At 33.0% G+C, this 21,820-nt stretch overlaps 2 protein-coding genes across 2 annotated transcripts; both read left to right on the top strand.

Moving 5' to 3' along the window:
- Window positions 1-572: 572 nt before the first annotated feature.
- On the top strand, window positions 573-1,738 carry LOC21404716 (pentatricopeptide repeat-containing protein At1g43980, mitochondrial). The gene is made up of 2 exons (XM_024177194.1): window positions 573-590; window positions 685-1,738. Exon 2 carries the CDS (start codon window positions 749-751, stop codon window positions 1,688-1,690), a length of 942 nt encoding a protein of 313 aa, XP_024032962.1. The 5' UTR covers window positions 573-590; window positions 685-748; the 3' UTR covers window positions 1,691-1,738.
- A 5,357-nt stretch (window positions 1,739-7,095) lies between these two features.
- Window positions 7,096-10,087, top strand: LOC21404715 (flavanone 3-dioxygenase 3). The gene is made up of 4 exons (XM_010091042.2): window positions 7,096-7,347; window positions 8,153-8,376; window positions 8,915-9,245; window positions 9,772-10,087. The coding sequence occupies exons 1-4, from the start codon at window positions 7,096-7,098 to the stop codon at window positions 10,051-10,053; spliced, it is 1,089 nt and encodes a 362-aa protein (XP_010089344.1). The 3' UTR covers window positions 10,054-10,087.
- The last annotated feature ends 11,733 nt before the right edge of the window (window positions 10,088-21,820 follow it).

Below are 21,820 nucleotides of genomic sequence, written 5' to 3'. Positions count from 1 at the left end.
TACGGGCTTGTTGATCAGGCGCTTGAGCTTTACTTTAAGATGCAAAATGCTGGCGTGAGGCCAAATCAGTACACGTTCTCGATTTTGATGTCGCTCGTTTCGTCAAGTTGTCAAGGCAAGCAAATACATGGTGTGATGATTCAAAGTTGTGGACTGAGTTTATTTATACGGGCTTGTTGATCAGGCGCTTGAGCTTTACTTTAAGATGCAAAATGGTGGCGTGAGGCCAAATCAGTACACGTTCTCGATTTTGATGTCGCTTGTTTCGTCAAGTTGTCAAGGCAAGCAAATACATGGTGTGATGATTCAAAGTTGTGGACTGAGTTTATCGAATGTTGTGCTTGGAAATTCGTTGATTTCAATGTATGGAAAACTTGGTCTTGTTGATTATGCTTTTGGTGTGTTTTTAACCATGGCGAAGGTGGATGCTATCTCTTGGAACTCTTTAATTTGGGCCTGTTATAGATCAGGGTGTGCACAACTGGCACTAGATCAGTTCCGTTTGATGAGAGAGATAGAGCATTCACCGGATCAGTTTACAGTGTCAACGGTGCTTGGTGTTTGCTGTGACATGAGAGATTTGGAAAAGGGTAAGCAAATATTTGCTTTCTGCTTCAAGGTGGGATTTTTTTCTAATACAATTGTTTCGAGTGCGGCTATTGACCTACTTTCCAAATGCAACAGACTGGAGGATGCAGAGCGGGTCTTTAGCGATTTGAATCGATGGGATTCAGCTGTCTGCAATTCCATGATTTCAAGTTATGAGGGGAACGGTCTTGGGGAGAATGCAGCACAACTTTTTGTGTTGATGTTGAGAGAAAACATCAGGCCTACTGAATTCACATTCAGCAGTGTTCTTAGCTGTTTATCGGGCTCTCTTCCACCAGATCAGGGGAGTCAAATCCATTCTTTAATTGTTAGAACAGGTATGGATTCAGATTCAATAGTTGCTAGCTCACTTGTGCAAATGTATTCTAGTGTTGGAATGATTGACTATGCTATGAAAATTTTTGTCAATTTGGTTGAAAAAGATTTGGTGTCTTGGAACACCATAATATTTGGACTGACCTACAATGGCCGCGTATTTAAGGCCCTGGACATTTTTAAGGCACTAATTGACAAGGGTCCACTAGCAGATCGTATAACATTAACTGGGGTTCTGCTAGCTTGCAACTATGGAAATCTCGTTGATGAGGGAATGAGAATATTCTCATCTATGGAGAAGGAATATGGGATTTTACCGGGGGATGAGCATTATGTTTGTGTAGTGGATATGTTGAGTCAAGCAGGAAAGCTCAAAGCAGCAATGGATGTTATAGCATCAATGCCATATGAACTGAGTTTTGCACTATGGAGATCGGTTCTTCGTGGTTGTGCCGTTCACGGAGACTTGAAGCTTGCGGAAAGCGTAGCAGAAAGGATGATGGAGTTGGAGCCAAAGTCGTCTCTGCCTTATTTAGCGTTGGCTCGGGAATACGAAATGAGAGGCAGATGGGAAAGCGTGATACGAGTCAGGAATGCCATGAAACGTAGATGTGCGGACATTGAGTTGGTTGAATGTAGTTGGATTGGGTTAAGAAACCAAGTCTATGCTTTTGAGGCAGATCAATTGGTACATCATGGAGGTAGAGACATTTACACGGTGTTGAAATTGCTGTTTTGGGAAATGAAGATGGAAGGTTATGTATGAACAGTTCAAAATAGTGGAGGACATGAATAGAGGAAAATACAGGAAATCTGGATTATGTTCTATTCTTACCAATTATTTACTACATAATTTATACACATTTAGTTTATAAAATTCATGTTTTTGGAAAATTTCAGCTTTTCATATCAATATTTCTAGCTAGTAATCATATTATCTAGCTATATCCTAGTGTTTTTCTTAAGTTTTGTCGGGCAGGTCATAACAGATTCTTTTGGATTACACAGTATTGATATTAGTCGTCCTATTCTTGAATTAACACATTGCCTTTGCTTCACCTTCCCTCTAAAATGTCATAATAATCGCCTTAACGACGCATTGCATTTCCCCTGTTGCCACTTTAGATATTTGTTGGACATCCTTTCTCATTTTATCAAATCTTTTTGGAACAAAATTTTCTAAAGATCTACTTCCATTCAGAAGGACCGTTTTGATTAAACGACGACATCCAGTAGGTAACATTTTTTTGACAGACTGTCGTCTAAAATACACGAAAAAGGCTGCACGAACAATTTCCGCAATTTTGAAATTTTTACGCTTTATTAGACGACAGTTTTTGAGAAAGCATCTTTTATTTCTCAACTTCTGACGACATTTTCTCCTTACAAATAGATGGGAGTAGAAACAAGGGGCACTTCTAACGCGTTTCTATTACTCAAGGGGTAATATGAATGCTTTTAAATTGGATCTATTGAAGAGTACATCTTTATGAAAATTAATCATAATTTTTTTTTTCACGTTGTGACTAATGCCTTTCAAAAACTAATTAACAAAACTGTGAAACTGAACTAAAGGATATAATTTAAGGGGGGTGTTTATGAAATTCTTCTTCTTATTATTATTATTTTGAAAAGGATCTTAAAAATGAAGATTTACAAATTACTATATCAATATTAAAGGCAACTGTTGAAAAAATAGTACTTTTCGATGGTGCAACAAGTTGAAGCCTGTTACAGGTATGGTCAAAAAATATTTGGGGACATCACTAGTCACCATTAATTAATAATAGAAAATGTGCTCCGAGTCTCATATATAATAGAGTCTATCTTTTATTAATGGATGGTATTTAACATTATCAGTATTCTGATTGTACTTTATTTAATAAAATAATACGCGTGTAAGCTAGGTAAGCTTTAACCGTACTTGAGCTTTCTAATAAAGATACTCGTACATTTACGTACTGAACACTACAGAAAAATCGGGATAAGATCACAATTCAAAAAAATGGCTTAACTGAGGTCATGGTAAGATATCTTTCAGTAATAGTAGAACTTAAAAGAAAGAGTAAACATTGACCAAGTATCGAAGTAGTTTTCTCTAGAACAAAGAAGAGAAGGAGAATAGTTACGTACAAACAATAATTGATTCTAACTTGTAAGGTTTTGTTTACTATCAATCCATAATATAGAAAATTATTGATTCTAACTTGCACGTTATTTTCTTTATCTTATCCATAAACATGTCAAATTAAACTATTAATGCTTTCCGTACTTTTTATGTAATCCTTATTTTCATATCTTAAATTAATATGGTATCCGCATTTCTCTAAATTCGATATTTTCCTCTTCATCATTTTTTTATAAGTCTACATCACTATATATATGTATATATGTTTTTGAGAAGTAGAAGACGGAGGTGTTATTTTAATTAACCAACTTGAGAAATTGGGTATTCAACCATCAAAAGGAATATATTTCTATTGTTTCTCTCTTTTTTTTTTTTAAGAAAAAAATTATTTTGAAAGCCCTAGGATTTAATGTAGAAGATATTTCTTTTTAGTTGTTAGCCATTGCACGAGAAAACTAAAATTAATCTAAAGAAGCCTTCCCTCCAATTGGGTCTATATAAGGCACAAGCCACGTATTTCTTTTGATACCAAATAAAGAGGACAATTTCAAATTATGAATTAAAGAAATAGGTCAAATGCTTTATTATGATCATGAAATACTATATACTTTCGATAGTTTGTATCTTTTAACATATTTCTTTTGATACCAAATAAAGAGGACAATTTCATAAAAAAAAAAAAGGACAATTGCTTAGGAGATCTAATTCTAAACATTTATTGCTGGAAACTTAAAGTCCCGTTCACTTCGTTGATTCGAGTTTAGAATTTGAGTTGAGATGTGATTTTATGTGAGAGCTTTTTACTGTAGCAAAAAAGTTAGATGTGATTGTTTGTGAGAGCTTTTTACTGTAGAAAAACTCGAATTCTAAACTCGAATCAGCGAAGTGAACGGGGCCTTAACATATATCACGCAGAAATCACGTGGTAAACGTCATGCTGTCGAACGCAGGATGAGATCATCAGCAGTGACCACCTTAAAATTTGAGAAATAAATGTTGATTAATGATGATGTATTAATATATTATTGTGGCACATTCTCCTTCTAACTATTCATGTCTCGCAAAGTCTTCCTTCCTATTTCATATCCTATCAAATAGTGTAGACATATTTTTTTGAAACGGGACTCTCTGTAACGCGACATTATGGGGACGTTTGGAAGAGAGATTTGTGCTATGATTCGAATCATGGTTCGTGGCTCGCTACAGTATTTTTTTTCACAAAAAATACACGTAAAACGAGAATGATTTTGAATCATAATTATAAACGGGACTCTCTGTAACGCGACATTATGGGGACGTTTGGAAGAGAGATTCGTGCTATGATTCGAATCATGGTTCGTGACTCGCTACAGTATTTTTTTTCACAAAAAATACACGTAAAACGAGAATGATTTTGAATCATAATTATGAATCTATGAACCAAACGTCCCATAAAACTCCTCATGAAGTTGCAAAAACTTAAATAAAATTAAGAAAGAGAACAACACCATGCATGAGATGACCAATAACAATAAGCACGCATATGCATAATTCTTTTTTTATTATGAATATTAACATTGATATTAATATTAATGTTATTGTGATTGTATTCCGTATCAATGAAGTCTTTTTGTGGATAACTTGCACGCTATTTACTTAAATAACATATCAATATACATGAGAAAATTAAGAATAATGTTTTTTTCTATTTATTTTACAGTGATTTTAATTTTTTATATATTAAAAAGGACCACGTGATTTGGCCAAATTTGGAGTTTTCCTCGACATTATTATTTTCTTTGGTTGCTAAAGTCTCTACATGAGTTCCAGAGGCAAAAAAAAAAAAAAAAAGTAAAAAAGTCTCTACTTGAGTAATTGTATTTCTTGAGAGAATGGGTTTTCAACCATCAAAAGGAATTGCTACCATTAGATCCTTGGATTCAAAGTGTAGAAAAAATATTTCTTTTTAATTGTTGGTTCTCACACGAAACTAAATTACGGACCCATATTATGTACACACACACAAAACAAGGAAACATTTAAAATGTAATTCCTTAAAAATAATACCATACTTTGGAACCCGAATGAATAGAATATTTAGGAGATATAACTTCCAACATTTAAGTTTTGATGGATGACATACATCTAATGCAGAAATCACGTGGAACGCAGTTAAAGAATAAATTCTGTAAGACCTTCTCAAAATTAAGTTTTTTGTTCATTTTTCTGATCTTAGATTTAAATTAAAACAAATAATTTTGTTATTAATATCTCTAATAATTAAAATTTTTAGCTCAAATTCTTTTTAATCAATCAGCTTTAAATCAAATTTACAAACGTTTTAGAGGAGTTATTTTTCAAAATTCGAAAAGTAAAGGAAAAGAAATAGCAGAAGTTTGGAGAGAATTTCATTAACTTTTCCTTCTCAAGCGGTAAATTTTTAAGGAAAAATCAACATATATTGTATATAATTGCATGTCTTGATACTTATTATTTATCGCAGTTGCAATATAAAATAATTATTAATCTTCCAGTATTTTTGAAGACGCATTCATATATAGACGAACAACTTTCATATTTATAGTCCAACTTGCATGTGTATGCAACAAGTAACTTATAATTGCGTAGAAAGTGAAATATCTCCATATTATTTATGTTTAAAGTTGACTCAAAGTACTATATCTACATCATTAAAAACGAAGAAAACAGATAACACGCGGGGAAAATTTGTAATTTTTATGAAATATTTAAGTAACGACACACATGTGATTAATAAATACTTTTTTTTTTTTTTTTTTTTGCTGCGATCAATAAATACTATTAGCTAGATAAGAGGGTAAAAAAAAGGGCTGGTCGTCATCGAGTATTCAAAAAAATTAACATTGGAAAGATACTAAATATTATATGAATAAAAACATGTATGTGATTTTTACATAATAATATATTATTTGAAACAACATACAGAAAGGCGCACTATAGGGAAAAAAAACATATTTACAAAAAAAAAAAAAATGGTTACACAAATTGGAGAATTAGTGAAGAAGTAAAAAAAAAAAGAAAAAGAAAAAGAAAAAGAAAACAAACAAACAAAGAAACAACTAAGAAGTGCGAAAACAAAATCAAAAGCATGTCAAAAGGAACACAGAAATTGAAGTAAAATGAAAGGTGATATTTATTCTTTAAAGAAAAAAACGAACAAGGATGAAGAAACAAGGAGAGGGAGAGGGATCATAGTAGACCGTGCAACACGTTTTAAATTTGAGGAAAACAAAAAACAAAAAAAAAAAGCTCTTCAACATGATTTTCCCCAATGAAAATGTCAAATTACCTCAGAGCCCTTCGGGTGGTCCAACTCAGAGGTCAATCGGTCCTCAGTTATGTTGTGGAAAGTGATTGTTTCATCTAGAAGAAAGAATATATCTCACAACATTTTTGGGTATTATTGTCATCCTACATCAAAATTTAACAAAGTTATTGCCGGAGGTTTTGTCATAAAATATTTAAGTTAATAAATTGTATATCTCTTTGTAATTTATCTAGGCAAAATAAAGGGAATGATTGTACTTCTCCGAAATTTAAATGAGCAGTACCCAGTTAATAAAATTAAGAGTAATATTAGACTCGCCAAGTACTGTTTTAGCAACGATCAAGAGTGAGAAAAGTACTATCTGTGGTAATTTTGTATTCATTTACGAAATTTATTAGCAGTGAAATTCAAATATTAATTATTAACTCAAAACGTTACTAAAAAGGGTGATTTTAATTTTGATATATCATTTTGTCAATATACCAATAATGAACAGCACGTACGTACAAGTTTAATTAATTAAGAGTTGGTATATAATCTCCATACATTAAATTAGTCATGATCATTATCAACTAAAACATCATTATATGTACGTGTAATAACATGTATAGTTGGTCAATTCATCCGTCTATAAAAGTCACCTTAAAGAGCTCCAACCATCAATGCAAATCAATTAGCGCTTCTTTGCTTTCACAAAAACTCTGATCTATTGCAATTAATCTCTTCTTTCTCGCTCTTTTTTTTTTCCACCCGTGAAATGGCCAACAAAACGCTTAACAATGTTCCTTATGTGCCTAATTGCCTATCAGAAGCCATAAACAATATTGACTCCAACTCGTCCTCAATCATGACCATGCCTAGTGATGATTTGATTAGAGTTAATAAGCCTGTTGATGATGAGATAGTTCCCATCATTGACTACTCTATGCTCTTCTCTAATGATCCTGAGAAGCGCTCCAACTCCCTCCGTTACCTTAGCCATGTCTGTCAAGATTATGGCTTCTTCAACGTAGGGTCGACTTTCATTTTTTGTCTTTCCTTTCCTTTTACTTTTCTTTCTTTGTAGTATCCGCACCAGTTTGTGTCTTATTGAAATCACAGTCCCGTCCGTCGGGCTATATACTATTTTCTTTTCCTTTTATTATTATGTGTGAGAGAATCTATATATATATATATATTCATATTTTGAGGGATTAGTCTTATATTTAGAAGTTAAAATGTAACATGATACTATATATATATATATAAAGGATAAATGTCATGCTATAAAACGTCTTTAATTATGGTTAAGAAAACCACACATATTATATTGGAACGGACAATGAGTATACGAGCTCTCAAATTTCTTGCATGCAACTGTCAGTGTACATAGGGCAAAAAAGGATAACGAAGAGCTTGTAGACTATTGTTATACATATATATATATATATATATATATATATCTGTACGTGTTTGTTAATTGTTATCCTTACCTTCGTACCTTAGCCACAGTGTAGTGTTTTGCTATCTCCGGTTAATTTGAAGATAAATTATAACCTTATGACTAATTTTCCTGATTCAACATTCATTACAACAGAAAACAAGTCTCACAACCATATCATGATCGAAACAAGCACTTATATATACGTCCTTTGTTTTTTTTTTTTAAAGTAAATATGCTTTCCCTCTAAATATGCTTGTTTTTTGTTTTGTTTTGCTTTGTCTGTTTAGAAAAAATTTGATGTATGATATTTCTCCACTTCATGAAGGATATAATATATACGTACACAGACACAAAAACTGAAGGGTGTTCATGAACTTTGATGTATTTGCAGCTGGTAAATCACGGTGTGTCACATAGCGTTTTCGAGAATGTCCTCAAGGGAATTTCTGATTTCTTTGATCCAACGGACGTGGATGGCCGAAGACCGTACCAGGGAAAGAATCCAACGGATAGGATCAGATGGGGTTTGAGCTCTTCACTTGAGGAGAATAGGGAACATCTCAAGGTGGCTGTGCATCCTCAATTCCATTGCCCTCCTAAACCAGCCCATTTCAGGTGCTTTTCTTCATTTTAGACCACTCTCGTTTCTGTTTTTATCTTTGTCAGTTCCAGAACAACGCTAAACAAGTTGCGGACATGTTCCCTTTGTTAAGGAATCTAAGGAAGAACATAATAAATATAAGAAAAGGAGTATCAATGATTTCTTTTTTTATATATAGTATTTATTGATCACCTATATATAGGGAAGTGGTTGGTACAATTCACTTCTCTTTATAATGCTTACTAACTTTAGAATCATATGACTTTTTTTAATATATATTGCTTAAAGTTGTAAAGTATGACGAGACTACAAATAAATGTATTTTTTTTATTGTTATTCTATTTTTAAAGGGAAATAAAACTAAAGAGGAACTTTTCTTTCACAAAATTGTCATTCTTGAGTTGAAAGTTATAAACAAATGAATTAATAAGTGGAGATTATGAAAAAAAAAAAATATATATATATATATATATATTTCGTTTTCCTACTGATCATGATATAAGAAACTATCCCTAAGGTGATCTAAACGCAAGTGGCTGGTGCTGTAAACAGCGTGGCTTTAGAGGATTATTCAAAAAGACTACGAGAGGTGGAACTCGATTTGGCAAAAGCAATGTCAAGAGCATTGGGATTTGAAGAGTGCTACATAGAAAAGGCACTCAATCTCAAATCAGGATTTGATGTGTTTGTCACAAATCTTTACCCACCGAATTTCAAGTCCGAAGGCTCTATGGGTTTGGCTGATCATACTGATCCAGGCTTGTTTGTTTCTCTCATACAAGATGTTAATGGTGGCCTCCAAGTACTATCCCATGACGGGAAATGGGTCGATGTTAATATGCCCCCTAGTTCCATTTTCATAATCTTTTCAGATCATCTTGAGGTACTTGCATAGTGTTAAGTGTGAATATATATATATATATACGTGCATGCATGTATACGTGCATATATATAGTTAAGTACATACATGTATACGTGCATGCATGCATATACGTATTTTTAAAGTTAAGGCTAGTAGTGCTTTTCAAGAAAAAAAATATATATGTCTCCGTTAGTGATGTAATCATCACATTTGTAGCTGCTAGATAGCAAAAGTAGAATTTTGGAGTCCAATTCTTTTATTTATAATTTTGGTTTATTTATTTTTTTTCATATGACAGTTCTCATTTTCCGACATATGTGTATGTATTATATTTTATTAACAATAGATGGTAGTGCTTCTTGTTTAATTACTTTAAGATACACATATTATATTTTATTAATAATAAATGGTAGTGCTTCTTGTTTAATTACTTTAAGAAATATCTAGGGGATAAAACCATGATTAGGACATTAGTTCTATAGCATATAATTACAATCCTTTCTGAGTAGCTATTGCTTAAAATCAATGATATTCCATACATGTACAGATTCTTACAAATGGAAAGTGCAAAAGCACTGTTCACAGAGTGGTGGTGGGCGACAACAAAGTCAAGAGGATATCTGCATCGACACTTCACGGACCGTCGTTGGAGGCATTTGTGAAGCCAGCAATGGAGTTTCTGGACGATTGTCACCCGCCGGGATACCGTGGAATGACATACAAGCAGTACTTGGAAGCCACTGGGTTTCACGAGGTTGACGTCAAATCTTGCCTTCAACAAGTTCTTGTTCCCAACAACGACAAAAACAACTGTTATTTAGTAGACTAAATAACATATCATGTCTCAACTAAAATGTCATAAAAAAGAGGACACTGGAAAGTTACTCTGCGTACATGTGTGCGTATGTGTGTGATAGAGTGTGGATATATATATATATATATATATATATATATATGTATGTATTATTAAGAAGCTATTCCCGTGCAGTTATAATTTATGGGGCTTGTCTTAGTTCGTTTGTCTTCGGCATTTTTAGCCAATAAATAAAAATATTCAATGGCGGCCTCCGCTAGTCATGTTATCGATCAATAATATGTTGTATAATATTATAAGAATTAAATAAGAAGCAATCGTAAGGCTTGATCCATGTGTTGGATAGATCTATCAAGTACTACTATAGTTGATCTAGAAGATCTAAAATTAGTAGCTGCTCTGAATATATACATATATATAAATAAGTTTTCAATAGTTACGTCTCCATCAATAGTAAGATCAATATCTTACCGCTAATACGAATATATACATATATATAAATGAGTTTTCAATAGTTACGTCTCCATCAATAATAAGATCAATATCTTACCGCTAATACAATGATACCTATCGATGGATAAATATTAAAGTAACCATTAAAATTTATGTGGCTTTGAAAATATAACGTGAATATCCTGCTTAAAATATGGTTAAAGAAAAACATGTGTATTTTTTTTATTTTTTTTATTTTATTTTTATTTTTTATTTATTTTTTTTTAGCAATTAGCTAGCTATCATCCTAAAGTTGTTATATTTGTTCTCTAGAGCTCATGACCTATGAAAATTTGAGATCTATGACTCTTATCTTTTTTGTAAAGTATCTAAGACAAAAATGGGATTAGTACCTAAACCTACTTGGTGCTTTATGAAATGCTACATTTTATCAAATGCGTACTGTATATGTCTACGATATATGTACGGATTAGTGCGTGAGTATATGTGGTCAAGTTTTATAGCTATTTCACGCATGTATGTCTGCATTTCTCTCCCTTTAATATTGGCGTGGGTGTGAGTATTTACTAATAATAAGTTATTCCGTGCAGTAATTATTATGGGGCACGTCTAATTAATTAGTTCGCGCGTTTTTCTTTGGCTTTTCTCAGTCAACAAATAAAATATAAAAAATATTCGCCTGCTCTACTGTCATCGTCAATAATTATGTTGTATAATATTATAAGATCAAAATAAGAAGCAATTGGGTTTGTAATTCTAAATGGTTTGATCCATGTGTTGGACAGATCAATCAAACTATAGTAGTTGATATAGAAGAACTGATATTAGCTGTACTATGAGAATATTATATATATATATATATATATATATAAACGAGTTTACGTACAATGTTAATCTACTAAAAAGAAAATAGCTAAAAAAAACATGTGAATCTCATTTTTTACCAATTGGCTAGCTAGCATTCTAAGATTGTTGTTACATGTGTTTTCTAGAGCTCATGGCCTATAAAAGACTGAGATCCACGACTCTTTTTTTTTTTTTTTTGAAAGTATCTAATACAAAATGGGATAAGTACGTCAACATCCTTTGTGTTTTTATAAAATGCTTCATTTTATCTTGCGTTTTCAGGAATGCTACGATCATCTCTTGTTTTTTTTTTTTTTGTACTATTTATTCATTATTATATATTTTTTTCATTTCTAATAATATTGCGTCCTTTACGATCAAGTATTAGTAAAAGAAAGTATAGCCTCCTTGAGGTGCATTTCTTTCAATAAAAGGAAAGCATTTTATTGTAACAAATAGTTAAATGTGACTTTTTCTGATAGTTTTTATTATAATAAAATTTAAATTCTAAACTCGAATTGGTAAAATGAATGATACATAATCAATAATTAGACGTGACTATCTAATTATTAACTAGATGTGACTACATTAAAAAAAAAAAAAAAAAAAACCAGACGTGACTACTAAAGCCCACCCCACGTGCTTATTCATTTCGACCCATGATCAACTAGCTACATCATATCAATTTTTGAGATTTGAATTAAATATTTTCCAAAATTGATAGGCATGATATAGCATGGATGGGAAACATTATTAATAGTATATAGTATAAAAAGGATTTGACACCCATGTTCTTTTTTTCTATTATTTCTTGTGTTTCTTTAATAATATTATATCACGTTAATTAAAATATTTAAATAATATGAGTTTTTAGATGAATTAACATAACATTTTTATTAATATGATATGATTTATTAAAAGAACACGAAATAAGAGAATGCGATACAAAAATTCCTTATCCCAATGCCACGTCATCAAGTCATATATATCATGCACATACTTCCACAAACCATCCACAACGTGTGTTTCCCACGTTGCATTTTCTCTGTACAATCCTTAATAATTGACGTTTGATTCCGTACGTTTTTCTCGTGACTAGCTACTTATCCAAACTTTCTAATATAAATCACGTGAACATTGCATGTCCAACAAGAATATTTTGTATTTCTGTATATTGTTTTTCTCAGCCTTTTCTTTTTTCTTTTTTTTTTTTTTTGTTTCATTTTCCTTTCTTAATTTCTTTGGCTTGCCCATTTAACCATGGCTATGAGAAGAACTAGTATTTGGTATTTTCTGAGAAAGAAGTTGGATAGTTGTTTCGTAGTATTTCTTCCTTTCAGCACAATAAATCTGGTATTATAATTAGGCCACTTTATGATGATCACTGTTACGACTACAACTTCTCATGTGGAAAACCAAACGAAAAATATTTGAGGTTTTGCCGTGTCAAATCCACATTACAACTACATTCTCACTACGTTAACGACGACGAAGATAACAAGGTATGCTGTTTTCTGATTGTTAAATATTGAGCAAATTGATAATCAAATAATTGGCGTACAAAATCCTCTTTATATATATTATTTATATGTATGTGTGTATGTATATGTCTATCTATCATGTATGAACAATAATAATTCTGAAAAGAAAAAATCATCCTACCATCTTAGAGCACGTGATGTGCTTCCGGCCAAGTCTTAAGTACTCTTAACATAATCTGGTAAATTAAGAGATATAACAAACAAGAAAGCTAGTTGAAAATCTTCAAACTTACAATATTAAGGCACATCAGTTGCAAGGCCTTGATTTTTATAAGCAAAATAAGAAAGTAAATAATAATTTATATGTCTTGGTCATGTTGCAGGGCCTGGATTTCCCAGGAGGAAGGGTGACAATTACTTCTGAAATGAAATTTATTTCCGAGTCCGCCGCTAAAAGGGTTGCGTGTTATCGAGTTCTTGACGATGATGGGCAGCCAATCATGCAAAGCAGTGTTGAACAGGTACACAGGCTGATCAAAAGAAACCAACTTTTCTTAAGAGAGAAATAAATACTAAAAAAATTAAATTAACTTATTATAACCACCTTTCATAATGTGGACGCCTCACACATTACAATACATTTAATTTGGGAGTGACTCAATTTCTTTAATTTTTACTAATACACGTATAATGATGCATTACTAATAATAATGAATAACAGTGTTCATCAGAGTTCAAAACCTTGCCTGTTTTTTTTGTTTTTTTTTGTTTTTTTTTGTTGAATAAGCAAATCAACCTTGCTTTTAGTATGGCATAAATTCACTAAACATTATTTGAACGTTGCATATATAATCTAATAGGTGACTAAGGAATTAGCAGTGAAAATGTACAGCGACATGGTGAGAATTCAAGCGATGGATACAATATTGTATGAGGCGCAGAGGAAGGGACGAATTTCCTTCTACATCAACACAATGGGGGAAGAAGCTACCAACATTGGATCAGCAGCTGCTCTTACTTCACATGATATTGTTCTGCGTCAGGTCAAAACAAATAATATGCATATATATATGACAATCTTTGTTATAATCATAAATTTTCACCATGTCCAATGATGTATATACATATATATATATATATATATATATTCACCTAAAAGTTCAGAGTCATTAGAAGTTATTGGGAAGGGAGTCATATTTGATAAGTAAAAAGAAAAAAAAATAAAAACCTAAATGTTGTACTGAACGTTTATATATATATATGTGTGTGTGTGTGTGTATTTGTTGTAATATGGCAGTATAGGGAGCCTGGATTGCTATTGTGGAGAGGATTTACATTGCAAGAGTTTGCCAACCAATGCTTTGGAAACAAAGCTGATTATGGGAAAGGAAGACAAATGCCTATACATTAGGGTTCTAATAAGCACAATTACTTCACTGTCTCATCATCTCTTTCGCAAGTTGCATGTCTAATTTCACACACTGAGTATTAATTCTTTCCTGTTATTGCTATGATCTTTTTGCTCTTTCGCAATGGGTTCCTTTTAAAAATTCAAAGAGAATTCTATGACGGAGATATATATACGATAAATATCTACTGGAAATTAAGTCCTATATTTTTTCAATCCGCTAGACAATTAAAGAACTTGTGTTATCATTATGCGCCTTTATTGTGCTAGATTTAAAACGATCTAAACATGATCTAAACAAGATCAAAAACAATAATCTAGCTTAAAATTCAAAAATGCCACAAAAAATTTCTTAGTTGGGATTTAGGCATACCTCTTCCGGTGGGCAGCGGAATCCGCCAATGAGCCGGCCGGAGTGGGTGGAGGAGCTGCAAAGGAAGAATGGCAAGAGGTGCTCTTGAGCTCCTCTCTATCTCTCCCTGTCTCTCCCACGTTCCGGCACCGCACACACACCCCACACACCACAAAAAAAAAAAAAAAAAAAGAAGGGGGGCACCAAAAAATGGAGTAAATGAGATGGGGTGAGGATATTGGCTTTAACCAATATTCAATTAGAGAGAGTATTTGGCCCAATGGGCTGACCAAATATTATGAGATAGATGGAGTTCATATGCCTCAAGCGAGTTAATAAAACAAGTGTCCATCCCATAATGGACCAATATTCAACATACATGCATGTGTTAATTCATATTAACACAGTTGTTCATAAGATGCTTTAATTAATTACAGAGTGAATTATTATGATTATGGAAGTCCACATAAAAATATTCCAGACTCCCACTTGGACGACATAATCATAGAACGAACATTCACTCATCACAGCATAAGCATCAACTAAGAATCTCACATAATAAGCAGAAGCCCAAAACAATCATGCATAATAACGTAGCAATAGAATACAATCATTATACATAATCAGGCGCTAGAGATTCATCAAAGCATGACGACAACTTTAATACATGGATCAAAAATAATGATAGAGACTAACAACCAGATGTCTCTTTTCAACTTGTCACTTTATCAACTAAAAAGTGTGTCAACACAACATCACACATAAAGTGACAGATCCATGAATACGTATGTATTATTCGAGGCATAAGCAATCCTTATCAATAACGACATGTCACACACAAATGACAGTAAACTCCCACTAACTCAATACAACTACAGGCTCCTTACAGTCCCGAATGGGATGTGTGTTCTTAAAACACCTAATAGGTAAGCCTTTAGTGGAACTGCCAACATGTTGTTTATAGGCATGTTTTCAATAACGATGAGGCATTTTATAATTTCTCTTTACAAAACAGAACACGCCATTATCATGCTTGAGCGGACAATGCTCTTGGTGTTCTAAGAGAAATATACTATTATGGAACTTTCACAATATAGTTTCAGCAAATCCAGAAATGGAGTGAACTACTCCTAATGTTGAAACAAGGTTCCACAATTACATCACACAAATAGCCTCACGATACGCCACACACTCCACATCACAGTCAAGGACGCTACGAGTGTCTATTTGACACTTTTCAACAAAGTAGCTCCTCCTTTTATCATTTAAGCAGCCTGATCAATCGGCATCACGAGATCCAACTATAACAAAAGTGTTGGTTCACCAATACACAACTATCTGGTACTTCATTCCCAGCTAATTCAACAATAATAACAACAATCACTCAAGTACCGAATCTGCACGTCAACAACAAACACAATAATGAGACGTGTGCATACTTGAACATACATCAAGCTACTAAAGACGTAAGCATACGGGACAACTTTATATGATCTCTCTTACTTCACCATAAGGACATTACACCTTTGAGAGTTTGTCACTTTAACAAACAATGCTTACTAGGAGAACAAGAATGCATACTGAATCTGTTCGAAACAAGAACAATATAGGTTCTCTGAGACGATAACAAAATGCACTTATCCTTGTCACGGAGAATCTACATGCCTAAAACATAAGAGGCTTCTTTAAGATTCTCAAATCAAAGTGACTAGGCTACATGCTATTCATCTTAACCACTAGGTCACAATCATTAGGCGCGAGCAAGTTGTCACCGACATAAAAACATGAAAAATGCAACTGCTCCCGCTGACCTTACACATATGCATTTATCAACAACGTTCTCCATAAAGCTAATTTTAGTGACTGTCTCATCCTAAAATTGAGACACTACTGTCTCGGTGTTATCCATACACTCCTACTCATCATAGAGTTTCTCAACACATTAGTGGAGCTAGGAAACACATCCACTCTCAAGGCCATGTCCGTTCTAACACCATGAATTCATAAGGAGAGATCCACACCATTAATGATAACTTGTCTCATTTAGCGTCAAGATATCGGAGATACAAGGATTGCTCAAGGCTAAAGAAAATAATAGGGGCAACTAACAATAGGCATGTAAAACAAGATCATGCAATTTGCCCTTCACTTAACCTTCCTAATGATCCAAGCCAATATAATCATTGTGTGCTAGAGTCCGTTGAGCAAGAATAGAACACTTTCGTAGGTAAGGACAATTCATCAAACATCACAACCAAATGCATCAATCCACCACTGATGGGTAGTAAAGATTATGCGGTTCATGACATCTAACAAACTTCCTTCACCGGTCTAAGCATCCTACCAAACAATTAATTATCGATAGGATAATTTAATTATCCGTATGGATCTTAACAATATGGTAAATACATACCATTATTCTTAACACTCCAATATATTATTTAACTATAATATGAGTTTAGTGATTATGCAAGTCCACTCACAATCATTCACAATATTCTCCCACTTGGACTGCATAATCTAAAACATGATACTCATATAACCAAAAAAGTCAAATAATAATACGTAACCAAAATACATGGATAAAGATAACAAGCTTAAGCTCCAACAAGACTCAAGCGTCCTACCAAGCAATAAAACTATCGATAGGATAATTCTACACAACACCAAAAGAGGCTTTTAATAACTTTTAGTTATAGCGTTTTTGAAAAACCGTTATTAAAACTTATTTTGATTATATTTTATAGCGTTTTAAAAAAGTTATTTTCAATATATATATATATATATTAGAAAATCATGAAATGTTTTGGCGGGTTACGAAAATTGAAATTTCTCTCTCTTTCTCATATTTATTTTTTTGCCTCTCCTTATTCTACATGTATTCTTTCTCTCCTTCTCGTTCTTCTCTTCCTCTACCGAACTCTCTCTCTCTCTTCTTCCAATAAAAATTTTTGAATCTCAAAATTTAATAACTCACTCGTTCTTGATCAGAATTGAGTGATTCTTGTTTCTATGAGTTCACAACGAAGAGGAGAACGAGATGACACCCATATTGCCTATGGAATCCATCACGCTCGGAAGCTCACCAGAGCCCTACCGTTGTCCGCGCCGTGAGCTACCATCTCCGGCGGTGGAGGTCGACACTACTTGATTGAAAATGTTGAGGGCGACGTCGGGATGCTAAGCCCTTAAGAACTTTTGAGGAAGGAGCTTTTATTTTTGAGGTAGGGTTTTCCACTTTTTCCTCCTATTTGGTTTAAATCCGAATTTACTCTTGTTTCTCTTGTTCTATTTTCGTTGTGGTTATGATGGCTTGGAGACAAAAATGTGAATTTAAAACCATGTTTAAATTCAGCCTTCGGCAAATTCAGCCTTCGGGAAGTCAAATTTTTCAAGCTCCATGCTTTGTTGAAAAATGTGAAAAATGTCTCCCTACATCCTCCCATGAAGCATTTGAGTGGCTTTGTTAGTGCAGTTCCCACAACCTTAAGTAACAGTACAAGTCCAGAGTCCAAAGCTCTGGTTACTGTTCTGAAATTTGGTATGGAAGCATTAGCTGTGGTTCCTTTACTGTTTCAGTATTTTCACACTCTTAGTTAATTATCTCCCAAATCCGCATATTATATTATTCAATTTTGTTTCTTTCTTCAATTGTGTAGCCCCAACATCTGTTCTGCGTACTGGACATCAAAATCGGTGCTTTTATTGGGTTTCTTTCTTAGTTTTTTGAAGGCATTATTCTCTTTGGATCGGCAAGTACGAAATCCAGTCGATTAACCCAAAGAAAATGGATTTTCTTGAACTATTTTCTTTTAGGTTATTAGGTATTGTGTACATTCTTTTAAGCTGAATATATGGAGGTCATATTAAGAGGCTATAATTGAATTGAGTGGTTAATCTCCATACTTTGAAAACTGTATTGTTTTTGATATGTTGGTTTAAGGTGAATTCTCGTATTTCTGAATATCATTTGCCGCTATCTCTTTTCCTGACTGCTGAACATGTCGAGTACTGGTTGGGTATGAGACAAGGATGTAAGTTTTAATAGCTCTTTTCATGTGAGACGTTGAGTTTTTCATTGCTTTAAACAAATTTTTTTCCTTATTATTCCGCAGGTTTTAGATCTTATACAGGGCCAAGCAGTATGGTCTTGTTGTATTGGTAAGTTTGTATCATGTCTCAGATATTTTTGTATTGAAGATTAATTCTAATTGTCTTACTTGGATTCACTTTCATACTGTATCTGATAATATAGGGTTGGAGGCATCCTTGGGAGGGCCACGGCCATGGCCATGATGACCACGGGCATGAGCATTAGCCATTAGGTATCTCTTTTTTCATTCTTCTTTTAGTCTAATATGCTCCAGAGTGTTATGATTCACATCTGAAAGTGTGAAATTAGTCCTATTATTTAACAGGGTCACGCATGCGTCAAATATCTTAGATGACTGGACTGTTGCATATTTATGTTTAAGGTTTTTAAAATTTTTATCCATGAGAAGGCATTTGGTAATACCGAATAACCATAATCATATCACTATGGCGGCCAGAAATGTCTCGTACCGATTGTCATGTATTTGTGTTTAAGGAAAAGTGTCGAGTTTCTGAAATATTTTTTTAATGGAAAATATATGCATCTTTGATGGGCCTGTATTTGTGTATTGTGTCCTGATAGTAGGAAAGGATGGTCAACTACACATATGTTGATATTAACATGGTTTTGTAATTTTGTATAACTGTTTCGAAGTTCCGTTGGTAATAGACTGAAAATGTAGGCAATGAAGACTCATGCTTTCTCCAACTATCTACATACCAATACATGTAAGATACTTTTTGTCTTACAAGTTTGACATTAAATTTTTGTCTAGTGCATCATTGAAGCCATGTTTCCTCTAACTCACTGCAAAATATATGTGGATGTGGCTATGTAGTTGTGAATGATGTAACTAGTCCTTGCTTTATTTATAGGTTAAATAGTGAAAGTTTTAGTTGAGTTTGATTATTGTTTTGATAGTGAATCACTTTCTTACAGGTTAAACGGTGGAGATGACTTTTTTGTTGAAGCATTTTGTCAAGATGGAATGATTTACTTCACCATTTCACTTAGTTAGACGTTTTGGATACTTTGTTATCTCCAGCTATTCCTTTGTTTTCTTTACTTGTTTTGAATGTTAAGGTTTTGGACATTGTATGAATTATGTTATAGATGTAAGTTTATTGCCAACTTGGTAGATACTGAGAACAATTGATAAGTTGAATGTTTTTATGTTTTAATTTGAATGTTCCTATTTAGATATAAGATGTTACTCAGAATTATCATCTATTTGAATGAATTCAAAAGGATATCAATAATAATTTTAAAAAGCTATAAGAGTATGAACATGACAAGGAAAAAAAATTATTAATCTGTATCGTAGCCATGCTAAATAGCTGTAAGAGGTTGAAAATAACGCTATATTTTCAATAACTCAATTCTATAACGCTTTCAATAACTCTCTTAGAACGCTATATTTTCTTAGGACTTTTAATAGCGTCCGATGTCTTAGCGCTCCACAAAACGCTATTGCTAGTGACTAATAACGTTTTTGGTCAGTTACTAATGATGATATTTCTTGTAGTGCTATTACCCGTATGGACTTTCGGAACATAATCAACAAATTAAGTTTATCCATATAATCTCACAATTTATTATTTGATAATAGTATGTGAGTTAGTGATTATGTTAATCCACAAAAAAAAAATATTTTTAATTTTCTCCCACTTGGATAGCATAATTTAAAAAACATGATACTCACATAAAACAAGATATCAAATAATAATGAGACATCAAAAATAAATAAATTATGGATAAACTTATAGCTTAAGCTTTATAATAACACATGAGCTTCTAATTAAAATTTTCATTCTTAGTTTAACACAAAAGAGACCATGTATGCCTATATAAATAATTAGGCATTAAAATGTTGAATACAAAATGGGCATTTCAAAATTTGAACAAACATCCATATTATATGTCTATATTTTATTTACCAAAAACAATTATGTGGGAGAACAAATAAAATATGACCATATAATGTGGAATAACAAACATGCCTCAAAATTTTAGGTCTCAAAATAGTGAGAATTAAAACTACCCATAAAATATATGAAAATTTTTAAAATAAACAAATATTTAAATAAAAATATTTTCTAGTAGCTCATGTGCATCCATGTAAGAAGTGTGTATCCCAATCCTTTTTCAAAAGGAAATGTTAAATTTTGTGGGAGAGCTCCATAACATACTCAGACAATTTGACATGTTTAGATTCACGAGAGGCGAGTACATAAACATTCACTATTGTCGAATTCTCACAATTACATATATGCTATATAATAACAACAACATAATAATTTTATGGCGTCAATCATCAAACAAATTGTATACGAAATGACCAGGAAAAATTTGTTTGAAAATTGTGAGAATTAGCCACCCATAAAAATATAAAATCAATAATATTAAAATATTAAAAACATGATTTTATGGTGGCCTAAACCCAAAATAAATCATTTAATTGGGTAAGAAATGAAAAACAGAGCGTAACAGCGAACACGGCGGTCAAAACGGAGTTAATTAAAATCACAAAATATGGAGGAATTTAGCCCAAAAATGGGCCCCACGTGCGCCACCCAAGCACGACGCGTGGCTGACACGCGCGCTGGGTCTCAAGCGCGCCACGTGGGCGTTGACGCACGCCTAACACATTGACGCATATTTTTTTTTCTTTTCTTTGGTCGTCTTCAACCTTGAGACGGGTCAAAAGACCCGTTTCTCAACCCGAATATTCAAATTGCCACAACTTCCTATCTATAACTCCGATTTTGATGATTCCAAAGGGGTTTTTCTCTAAATTTTGTGCTCTTTCATATTCTGGGGTTAATTTTTCTCAACAAGGCCTAAAAATCAGACCCCTAAAAACCCATAACCGGCCATTTTTAAAGTTTGAAAACACAGTGAATCCGGCCAAATCGACCCACGAAACTCAAGAAAATTGTCACCCATAAGCCAGACTCGAAGTGGGTAACCTCAAAACAACGTTTACTTGAGCCAAACATGGATTCAAATTTTGGATTTTCCTTCCACCGAAAATGAAAAATCCAAAACTACATAGCTCCAAACCCAAATAAGTTGGCTCTGATACCAATTGCTAGATTTAAAATGATCTAAACAAGATCAAAAACACTAATCTAGCTTAAAATTCAAAA

This window comes from Morus notabilis, unplaced genomic scaffold (genome assembly GCF_000414095.1).
Source record: "Morus notabilis unplaced genomic scaffold, ASM41409v2 Scaffold1009, whole genome shotgun sequence".
Lineage (NCBI taxonomy): Eukaryota > Viridiplantae > Streptophyta > Magnoliopsida > Rosales > Moraceae > Morus > Morus notabilis.
The sequence above is the reverse complement of the archived record's forward strand: the minus strand, read 5'-3'. Positions and strand labels throughout refer to the sequence as shown.